The 12,036-nt window shown below is 34.3% G+C and overlaps 1 protein-coding gene across 2 annotated transcripts; it reads left to right on the plus strand.

The window, feature by feature from the left end:
- The first annotated feature begins 8,756 nt into the window (after positions 1–8,756).
- LOC127846539 (gastrula zinc finger protein XlCGF26.1-like) lies at positions 8,757–10,735 on the plus strand. Of its 2 annotated transcripts, XR_008033541.1 has the most exons (3): positions 8,757–8,842; positions 9,651–9,797; positions 10,333–10,735. XR_008033541.1 is itself a non-coding variant. In XM_052377900.1 (2 exons), exons 1-2 carry the CDS (start codon positions 9,655–9,657, stop codon positions 10,607–10,609), a joined length of 420 nt encoding a protein of 139 aa, XP_052233860.1. In that variant the 5' UTR covers positions 9,567–9,654; the 3' UTR covers positions 10,610–10,735. The 2 variants fall into 2 exon arrangements, 1 of the variants encoding a protein (XP_052233860.1); XM_052377900.1 differs by lacking the exon at positions 8,757–8,842 and having other exon boundaries at positions 9,567–9,797.
- The last annotated feature ends 1,301 nt before the right edge of the window (positions 10,736–12,036 follow it).

The raw sequence follows: 12,036 nt of genomic DNA on the forward strand, positions 1-12,036 counted from the left end.
CCAGTGGGCGGGGCATTTTTCTCTATATGTATATAGTGAAAACATGTGAACACTCTAGAAGTTACATTTTTGGCCCAATTTGCATGAAAATTGGTCAGAACATTTGTTTCCTTGATATGAGAGTTGAGTTCGAAAATGGTTCCGATCAGTTAAAAAAACATGGCTGCCGGGGGGGGGCAGTTTTCCTTATTTGGCTACGGAGAAACCTTGTAAACACTCTAGAAGTCACAATTTTTGCCCAATCATCATGAAAGTTGGTCAAAACATTGGTTTTATTGATATCTCGGACGAGTGCGAAAATGGTCCAGATCGGTGAAAAAACATGGCCGCCAGTGGGCGGGGCATTTTTCTCTATATGTATATAGTGAAAACATGTGAACACTCTAGAAGTCACATTGTTGGCCCAATTTGCATGAAATTTGGTCAGAACATTTGTTTTCTTGAAATGAGAGTTGAGTTCGAAAATGGATCCGGTCAGTTGAATAACATGGCTGCCGGGGGGGGGGGGGCAGTTTTCCTTATTTGGCTATATAGAAACCTTGTAAACACTCTAGAAGTCACAATTTTTGCCCAATCATCATGAAAGTTGGTCAAAACATTGGTTTTATTGATAACTCGGACGAGTTCGAAAATGGTCAGGATCGGTGAAAAAACATGGCCGTCAGTGGGCGGGGCATTTTTCTCCATATGTATATAGTGAAACATGTGAACACTCTAGAAGTCACATTTTTGTCCCAATTTTCATGAAATTTGGTCAGAACATTTGTTTCCTTGATATGAGAGTTGAGTTCGTAAATGGTTCCGGTCAGTTGAATAACACGGCTGCCGGGGGGCAGTTTTCTTATATTTATATAGTAAAAAAAGCTTGTGAACACTCTAGAAATCACATTGTTTGCCCAATCATCATGAAACTTGGTACAAATATTGGTTTTATATATATCACATAATTAATCCCATATTTATTGCCCTTATATTGTCCAAATGTTCATTATATCATACAAAATCCTTGTAAACACTCTAGAGGTCACAATTTTGATTCAGATTTTATGCATCTTGGTCAGAATATTTTTTTTGTAAGCAAAGTTTAATGTTTTGTAAGGGGGGGAGGTCAACTCAAAATATAGGTCACCAGGTCAAATCTTACAAAAACAAAAACACTCCATATGCCAGAGTTTTGGTTCAATAATGATGAAACTTGACCAGGATGTTTGTCTGGACAATATCTAGGTCAAGTTTGACGTTTGGTAAAGATTGAATGAACTGACTCCTCTCAGGTGAGCGAACTAGGGCCATCTTGGCCCTCTTGTTAGGATCTGTCCAACTTTTATGAATAAATCATGTTAAGTGTTTAACATACTGGATATAGCAAGGCAAACACCGCTACAATAATCGCGTACCTCATTTTAACTATAAAGAAGAAAGACCATGATGTAAACATTATTAGGAATCTTGCAAATGTACCATAAAGTATAAAGGCATTGACTTCGAATTATTTATTACATTTAAAAAAAAATAGATTTAAGTTTAACATATGGTATATGGTTCCATAATAAAAAGGTCTCTTCGTTAAATATTTTTCTCAACACAATTTTGTTTCGGTGACACTTCGAGAGCGCTAGAAAAAGTAATAGTAGTAATAATATACGAAGTAGTTATAGCAGAACGGTATCGTTTTAAAAGTCCCACTATCCAATAATATAAATATGTGCAGGGTATATCTTTATCAGTGTATATCATTATGCTTGACGATATTATGAGTTTATCATCGTCAATTGGTAAATATGCATACAATCTGGAATATGCATGTAGTAAAAAATAGGTGTCAAACTCAATGTGAAATAGAAACAAGATACTGCTTTATATAAACTTCAATATAATTGAAATAGTTGTTATAACAGTAATACAGTCAACTCTTTGGCATGTTATCACTTGATTGTTCAATTTAATAGCTCCGTAAATCAAGACATTATTTATTCACATCATTCAGTTAAATGTGGTTTTCATCGTGTGCTCATAAATATTACAAGCAGAATGTACATCTTCGTTCTTAATATTCAAATAATTTATTATCAAATTTGCGCGGTGCAGAAAGATTTTAATACCTGCGTAGAAACACTGCAACATCAGAGGTTTTAATTATAGTCTTTGATGTGGTCGAATAGAAAACCATATAGACACGCTTTGTGTACTGTTAAACAGGTAACATAATTTTGACAACAACTTTTAATTATACGAGATTAGGTCTAATCCGGTCGAAACAATTACACCAAGCGTTTCATTCAATCACTATTATAAAAGTCATAAAATACACAAAAAGTAAATTATACGCAAAAATACATTTTAACAAAATGTAAGTATTAATATAACTTCAAATATCAGAACTCCAAATCGCTTCGTGTTGACCAATAAACAACCATGAATCAACATTTTTTTTTAAGAAATGAACATTGATTTTGTATAAATTTTATGAACACGATTAAATCATCGTTATTCAGTGTGTGTGTTTTGTTTTTGCTGTATGCGCACATGTCTTATTATTTATGCATTTACAGTTTAGCAACTTTAAGTCTTATTTAGTAAGCATGTGTTTCATTTTCGCAACGTGTGACCAATAACATACGAAAATAACAACGCACCCGATGTCGCTCTCAGATATGTGTATAGAAACGAAATAAACACATGTTGTTTCGAAATATACAAATTGAGGTCGATATCAACGTCATCACATCCTGTCCGTATTTTGAAAGATTTATTATACGTAAGCAAGTTTGACTTTTTCAATTTATAATACAAACAACAAGGTGTAGTTTTACAATTCACTCCCAACATCCTGAATCGAAATATAGACACAGCGAAAGATCTTGCTAGGAAAATGTATATACAAATTGCGGTCGATATCAACGTCATCACATCCTGTCCGTATTTTGAGTGTGACGTTTCCAATTTATAATAGTAACAACATTTGCGTTTTCATAAACGAAACGTCTATTTATGTTTACATTTCAAATTTTATTCAAATCCATCAAGAAATGGTTTAATTGTAAAATATGTTTGAATGTCTTACGATATGAGTAATGGAAATAGACGAGCAAATTCCTGTGTCGCGCATGGCTATTACTCGTTCCTCCTGTTCACCTTTGACGAGGTTGTACAGCGTATTAATAAATCTTGGTAAATCTTGTTGTCGCCACTGTGTTGCATTTTTTAAGATATGATTTGCACTTTCACAATTGTTGTTTGTCCAACACTTTGTTTACTATCAACAGAATACTTTGTCATTACATCGTTCATCATCATTATCTTTAAATGTATTTAATTGTAAACAGCCTATCAGTAATGCTCATATCAATCAAATTTCATTTTTAACATGATGTTATGGGATATGACAGAAGTTTTAATGCGTCATGTTTATTTATTTGAACCAGTTAAGTACTGCTGTAGAACATGTATCCTGGACAAGATTATAAAATTGCCACATAAATCATTCGTTGTCTGACATTTGCGGTTACAAGCCCGACAATCACTGGTTGTCAAAAACCTGTGACTCACTGTGGCTGCATTTTGGACTTTTTTGTAAGTCAGGCGTTGCACAATCATTTCATTCTTGGAAAGTTATTGAGACAAAAAGTAATTCAGCTTTATCATTTTTGACCCTTTCCCCCATAAAAAGCTTGAACAATGTCATATTGTGAACAAAAAAGAAAACTTCTTTGGAATTTACGCTGACGTTTGTACATGTACATAAATATATCACTAAGCCTTACCTCGCAGTAGATGCGGTGGGCATTGCAAGTTATGGAGCACACCGAACACAAGTAATCCATTTCAATAACAATATTAAATATAAAGTTGAGTAAATGATTAAGTTTTGAGCATAATCAATAAATTTCCCAATTTTGATGAAAACGACGCTAATTTTCCCAGTTTGACCGGTACCGGCGCCAGTCCCAAAGTGGTGAGGAAAAACGCTGATGGAACTATCGGAATATCTCCCGCTTTGTCGTTTACACATAAGCAAAATATAATCGAAAAAGTTTTGTGGTAACACCACAGAAATAACGGATTGTTTCTAAGTAATTAAAGTATAATGACCACTTGTCCCGTCGGACTAGCAAATTCTTCATTTACTTGTCCGGACTAACAATTTGGTTGTCCCGGACAGTCGGACTACCGTTTATGTCGAGCCCTGCACAATAAAACAGAAACAACAGGATTATGCCAATTGTGTCTCGTTTTAAAACCTGAAAACGTATATATTTAAATGTATTATTCACAAACGAAGCTGTATTTTTAGTATCAACAATGCACGCAGCTTCCCAAGTGCGTTATGAGTCTACGTCATAAGTGGTATTTCCCCCCCCCCCCCCCTCCCGGTGTACAGCATTCTTTAAGTTTTTGAATCTTTAACAAAAAATGGTAAATTGTTATTTTGACAATCTGGGAATAACGCCCTTTAAATCAAGACGGTCGTTGTCCTTATCTGTCTTATTGTTTGAATTGATTTGTTGCGTCTGTCCTGTAAATGGTCCTTAATTTCGACTTCGAAGATTGGAAACATTAAAAATTTTGTGTTTATTTGTAGACTTCCAGTTATTATCACAACAGCGCCTATAATTAGCATAATAAATTGTGACATATTGCTTGTTTTATAGTCATGTCAACGAAACTGCGATTTTATTCTGCACATGAAGTACGCATGTTTATAATACGTCTGGGTCAATGTGAAAACCGCCGGCAGAGGCCCGTGCTTTTTTCATTCAATTTACATGCATAACATGGTGTCCTCATGCAAAAAAGGGGAAATATCATGTTACATTTTCAACTCTATACGAACATTCGGATACTAGCAAGGTATCCGGGTATCTCTTTTTTTAACAAAGCCCCAAAAATCCCGATCCTGAGTATAGCTTAATAAACTGAAAATGTAAGTAAACTGAAAATGTAAGCTTATCGTTTATGAGTACGTCAACATTTCCGAAGAGTTGATGTTTACAAAGCAAGGCTTGAGGGCGGTTTTTTCAATTAAAGTCGGATAAAAAAACATGATATTGTGGTGGACTAAATACCCGAAACAGTACCGTTTGATAGTTAAAGGCAATATGGAACAAATAAATGTAGCTTAAACAAATGTTTCAAATATGGAATATATGCAGGATGTGGATACCACTCTTTATAGGCCTGAAACGCAAGTTCCAAAAAAAGTTATTTGCAAAATATGATTATTAGTTATATAATGTTTAGTTCATAAATTTTATATGAACCGTTATTATCTGTCTGTTGCTTTAACCTTCTTTAAGTTAATTTTGGCACCTGCCTACATATACGTCGCTAACTTAACTATTGGCGTTTATTAATATCGGCAAAATTAATTTTATGCATAAATTCATATGGCCATTCTTCATGGTATACATTTATATCGTTGCTGGTTTTCAGATAAAAACCTGCTACTTAAAGTCTTGTACGTGTACGAGGTATGTAATATTATTTTGAATCAACTATAAAGTAATCATTTTGGTAATATAGAATCATATTCTACAGAACAAACAATTTGACACAAACAGCAACAAGGTTATTTATCAATTTAACTGCGCAAATGCTCATTATTAGTACGTCAGACGTCAGACATCATATTCTTTCCTGCTAAAAAAGCAGCGTCTTAGTAATAATATTTCATTATTTCTTTTATAATGATGACGTGATTAACAGAGAAACATGTTACTGCCCTGTCGTTATGTAAAATATAAGGCTCGACACAAGCAAAAACGGCAGGAAGAGCCTCGCCGTTAGTATATGCTAAACATCACCTGATATAACGATAGAACGTTAACTAGTACATTTTGTAATATTTAATATACCAGCTGACTTTGATTCATCATGCTTTAGTGCACAAGTGCATTTTAGAGCTGAAAATAACTTTTAATGAATTGTTGTTGCATAATTAAGCCCGTGATTTACATCTCTCATCTGAAGTTCACAGTTCAAGCATGAGAAAATCTTGTTTATCTGTAACTTGTCTTCTTGCGAAATAAAAAAAAGAACCAAATAATTTCGAGAATATTTGCTAAAGCAAAACATGTACCAATAAACACTGATACATCTAAAATCGACCACAATATGTATATGCGAATTATATAAGCAACATTAATAATAAAGCATTAAAAATATCAATCCATGAATGATACACTATTTCATTAATTGACAAAAATATAACAGAAGATCTCATATGAAAATTTAAAGTCCTTCAAATAGTTGTTTTGCTATTAAAGAGGCCTTTTCACGTTTTGGTAAATTGACAAAATTTAAAATAATTGTTTCAGATTCGAACATTTTCGTTGTAGTTATGATATTAGTGAGGAAAGAGTAATACTGAACATTAACAATGCTTTAAAATATCCATTATAGGCATCTTTTGACGATTTTAAAACCTGAAATTTTATTAAGCGTTGCAACGCAAAACTATTGAATAATTTGGAGAATTCTTTTGTTGTCGTTATATTTTGTGATACTACGAGGATTGCTTATATAAAGTTTAAAATACATCAGTCATTGTATGAGCACGGATAGCCGAGTGGTGTAAGCGATAAATTTTTACTCTATTGGTCAGTGGTTCGAGCCCAGTTGAGGGTTACTTTTTTCGTTCTTTGATTTTATTCTTTTTTTTTTTAACTGGAGCTTTTTTTAGATACAATGTTTACATTTATCAATGTAAAGCATTTTATGACAAACTTCAAGACATGCCAACATCTTTGAAAAGGCCCCTTTATACATAAGTAATGTTTACATTGTTAACATCCGTTACATGAGAGATACTTCTAAACTTAAACATGTAAGATGAGGCTTTGAAAAGTTTAGTTAAATGTTTCAAACTTTAACATTTGTGATGTATTTAAATGTTTTATGAAACTGTCAACAATGTGCTCTTATTCGGAAAATGTGTTCGGGTATATAGTATGCGTACGAAACGGTATTTTTTTAGCACATTTATCAAAAAGTGTCTGGTAATAACCATTAATATACGATAGACCATCTATCGTATATTTTGACATTTGTGTTATGGATGATTGTCATAATCATCCATAACACAAATGCCCATATGAATATTGCAACCTGTGCATTTTGCACTGATAAACTGACATATCAAAGCATTTTTATTTGTTCGACATTCAATATTGCACTTGTACGTGCATACGTTCGTTAAGATGATTGTTTAATCAATATTTTAATTGCTAGATGGGTTTCGCTAATCAAAGTATAATGGCTCAAACATGTAGATGATTTCAAATAAAGGAAATTTGGATGCGAGCGGTTTTGAAAATTATATCTCTTTATAACCTAAGAATGTACAGTCTCTGAAATATAATATACTTAACTCCTATTTAACTGCTTAATGGATTTTGCTAAAACTTTCAAAACTGAATACGAGTAATAACCTAAATGTGCAGATATCCGTACGAAAAGACGGGAGAATTGTTGTCGTTGGCTTTTTTCCTTCACAAAATACATGAGCAGTGCTCTCTGAAGAGGGGGTTTAATGAATTTATGTTAAATCATCCTCCCAGATAAGCCTATCAAAACGAGATACTGACGGAATATATATAAATACAAATGACAGTATGCAACAACTTATTGTCAGTCCGCACAGGCTTATTAGGGACGATACTTTCCGCTTGTTTAGTCATCCCTGATTAGCCTGTGTGAACTGGACAGGCTAATCTGGGACGACACTTTACGCACATGCATTAAATCCCCTTTTCACAGAGCGCGGCTCATATATTCCCAAAAATTGGGTGTACTAAATATAAAAATATAATGCCACTCTTTAAACATTATCAGTATAGAAACTCTTATTAACCCACGATTTAATTTTATTTAAGACAAGCGACTAATTTCCGTTAGAATACATAACAATACATACTACATGACATAAAACATTAACTTCATTAAAGCGGTGTCACCGCCTCGGAACGGTCAATGATAAAGCGGTGTCACCGCCTCGGAACGGTCAATGATAAAGCGGTGTCACCGCCTCGGAACGGTCAATGATGAAGCGGTGTCACCGCATCGGAACGGTCAATGATAAACAGTGTCACCGCCTCGGAACGGTCAATGAAAAAGCGATGTCACCGCCTCGGAACGGTCAATGATAAAGCGGTGTCACCGCCTCGGAACGGTCAATGATAAGCGGTGTCACCGCCTTGGGACGGTCAATTATAAACGGTGTCACCGCCTCGAAACGGTAAATGATAAAGCGGTGTCACCACCTCGGAACGGTCAATGATAAGCGGTGTCACCGCCTCGGGACGGTCAATGATAAACGGTGTCACCGCCTCGGAACGGTCAATGATAAAGCGGTGTCACCACCTCGGAACGGTCAATGAAAAGCATTGAGGCCTTAAACCGGTTGATTGACGAGTCAAACTTCATATAAAGCCAACAAATAATAGCCTAAATACACGTGTAAAAACAAATTAACCTCAAAGCCATGTTATTCGAACAAAAAAGCGATATACGAAGAACATTATTTCGATTTTATTCTGCTTAAATTACTCACTGTTTAATACCCACCAGAGTAACAGAATAGCTACTTTCTGAGGCACGATGAATGAAGTCAAGATCAGCATAATTTAAACGGTTTAAAGTAAATCAGTAAAGTTTCAACAGAAGTTCAGATGAAGTGGCTAAAGTTTATGTTAGTAGACAGTTTGCATGGATGCATTTTGATTACTGGTATACATAACGTTCCAACCGGGACGCATTTATCACCGGGGATGAACAACTTTTGTCACGTGACCGCAAAAGTCAACGCCGGTTGCAGAAACAGATTGTAATCTTGTACATTAAGGTAAGTTTTGTTGTTTTTTCATATAATCAAAATTTCAGTTTTTAACAAGTGATAGCCTATGACACAGTATACTAAATAAACTTTTATTTGAAATGATTCCATTGCCTTTACTGTTTCCACTTTCCGAGAACACTTCGACACAAAATTCTGAAATGCATTGCAAACGCTGTTTGTTTATGTGGTGTTGATGATTTTCTTTCAACAATATTGGTTTAACAACTGAATTAGTATGATTTTACACTTCATTTTAATATATTTAATAAGATTCATGACAAAAATAGCGGTGCAAATTAAAAAATATCTTATTTTTTTGTTTTGTTTTGTTTTGCAAACGCAGGTTGGTATTTCTTGAGCAATAGGAAATGGCAAACGCAGGTTGCGAGAATATTCAAAGGATAATGAAACGCACACTGTACACATTTTTGAAAGTGTTCTAAAATATGATATGGTTACAAATACGAAAATATTAACTATTCAACACAATATATGACTACGGAACTTCAATTGAGGACATTTAAACAGAGCGGAAATATGCTTATCAACACATTAAGTACTGTTACAAGTATATTGAACCACAACGTGCGTTGCCTCCTTTAAGCGGACCTCGAATGACGCTAAACGCGCCAAAACTCACGAAAATCCCGTGCATTAGTAAACACGCATGTTTATTGAACTGTGACGAAAAGAATAGCAGATAGTGTGTCACATCCAATCACTTGCGTTTCATATCTCGTTTGGTGTAGTCTTTAAAACTTTATAAAAACATTTTAGAAATATATTTTAACAAAAAGTAATTCTTTCATTACAGAAACATGACGCTCGTGTGTGAAATCTGTGGAAAGACATTTAAATCGAAGTGGGGGTTAAAGCTTCATGATAAGCGCCACAGAGGGACTGGACGATTCGCCTGTTGTGGGAAAACATTTTACACAAAACAGGCGTTCAACAGACACAGGTTTGTATTTTTTTTGTTTTTAGTACAATGCTAGGTTCTGTCGGTTTAAAAATCAAGATACAATTCAACATAGGTCATTGCATTCTGAGCGAAAGTATGTTTTTATAACCTAGTTGCAAAGCACTATTTAAAATGTTTTGAATGGTGTTTTCGAAAAAAGCCGGCTTTAAAACACTTAACACATTATTACTAGTGTGGTGCATATTGGTGTGCTCATTATAGTATTTAGTTTTTAACGACCATAATTGTCCAGATAAATTTCAATGCAAATTGTCACTGAACAATTGGAATTTACACCGTATAAATCCAGAATGTACGCGTTCCGATACTTCACGTATGTAATTGGACCCTTAAACATATTATTTAATGCGTATTTTGGATTTTGAAATGCGTAAATACGCGTTAACGCGCCTTATCTGGAGCGCTTCTGACGACCATCATTTTGTTAAGTTCCACATTGTTATGGATAATATTCTGTGTGTATTTTTCTGTATTGAATAATAATTCAACAGTTCCATTTGTTTTTGTTATATAGATGCAGCATTCATGGTGTTGAAAAGCCGTTCCCCTGTGAACAATGCGGCAAAAAGTTTTCAACCAAAGATGACCTGAATCGTCACGTCCGGAGGGAGGTTGCTGCAAAGCAATTTACCTGCTCAATTTGCAATGCAACGCTCCGGGAGAAAATTGACCTTCAGGCCCACCTTGCCACCCACAATGGAGAGAAAAACTTTGCTTGTGATATGTGTGAAAAGAGGTACAGGCACCGCAGTAGTCTATCAAAGCACAGATCTGCAAAGCACCGGGCCTAGTCATCTGTTGCATGACGATGATAAGACCAAGAATTATTTTTAATTCTTACCAATGTGCCGTGGTTATTTTCTTAATTATTGAAAATACAGACTGTCATACAATAATATATAGTATTACGCGTGTTTTTTGCGTCTTAAACATTGTGTTTCATATCGTTTATCTTGTGTTGTTTTGTTTGATATTCCTGTTTTTAATAAGATTATTGTTGTAATATTTATCATTCTAATTTAAAATGATTATGATAATGGTTGATCTCATACAAATTATTGTGTTCATTATTGCTCATCTGTGATTACTGTTGATCTCAGCCCATGAATTGTGATTTATATTGATTATCTGTGATTATTGTTGATCTTATCAAAATAATTGTAATTTATGTTGATTATCTGTGAATTTTTTATCTTAACCTATTAATAGTGATTTATATTATCTGTGATTATTGTTGATCTTATCAAAATCATTGTGATTTATGTTGATTATCTGTGATTATTGTTGATCTCAACCGATTAATTGTGATTTATATAACCAGTGATTATTGTTGATCTTTTCAAAATCATTGTAATTTATGTTGATTATCTGTGATTATTGTTGATCTTTTCGAAATCATTGTAATTTATGTTGATTATCTGTGATTATTGTTGATCTTTTCAAAATCATTGTAATTAATGTTGATTATCTGTGATTATTGTTGATCTTTATAATTTATACTGGTACGTTGCTAACGGAGACGCCGTGCTACAACCTGTAACTCGAGCCCATTGTCGTAAAGTGTCTCAACATTCAGGTGTTCAATACGTTTTCCCAAACACCGTATATTTTGTTTTTATTAACTTTCAACATTTTTGTAAAATGCTCGTGTGCCGAAAATATAGTATTATGAATTGCGGAACAGTAGCAACACTGTAGAGATGATTCTCACAGTTCTTCTATAAATTGTTCCCTCAATCTTCACAGCTGAGCAAAACATATGCATACAATTGTGTTCATTCAAATTGCATTCTTTAACTACCAAATCTTAATATTAAGATAATATTTAATATTAAATATATTTGGACAACTAACAAAACAGCATGAGAAAAATAACATTCCGACAAATTATTTTTCAATTCTTTTGAGATCTTCATTTTACAATACTCCGCTCCGAATCGCGATTTATTTTATGATGATAATGGCGATGAAGATGGAGATGATGATGATGAAGATGTTGATGATGATTTGATTTGAACAGTACATATCGAGTATCGCTTCGTGTGTCGTGTGTCGCGGTCTGAAATTAGACCGCGTTACACGAAATTCGGATAATATGGGCGATATTTGAATAATAAAATATCGCGCGTCGCCGCGACTGTCGCGCAAAATATCGTGTATCGCTTCGTGTGTCGTGTGTCGCCCTTGATGAAAGAAGGGCAAGAATATAGATGTCACT

Source organism: Dreissena polymorpha, chromosome 9, assembly GCF_020536995.1.
Source record: "Dreissena polymorpha isolate Duluth1 chromosome 9, UMN_Dpol_1.0, whole genome shotgun sequence".
NCBI classification, from domain to species: Eukaryota; Metazoa; Mollusca; class Bivalvia; order Myida; family Dreissenidae; genus Dreissena; species Dreissena polymorpha.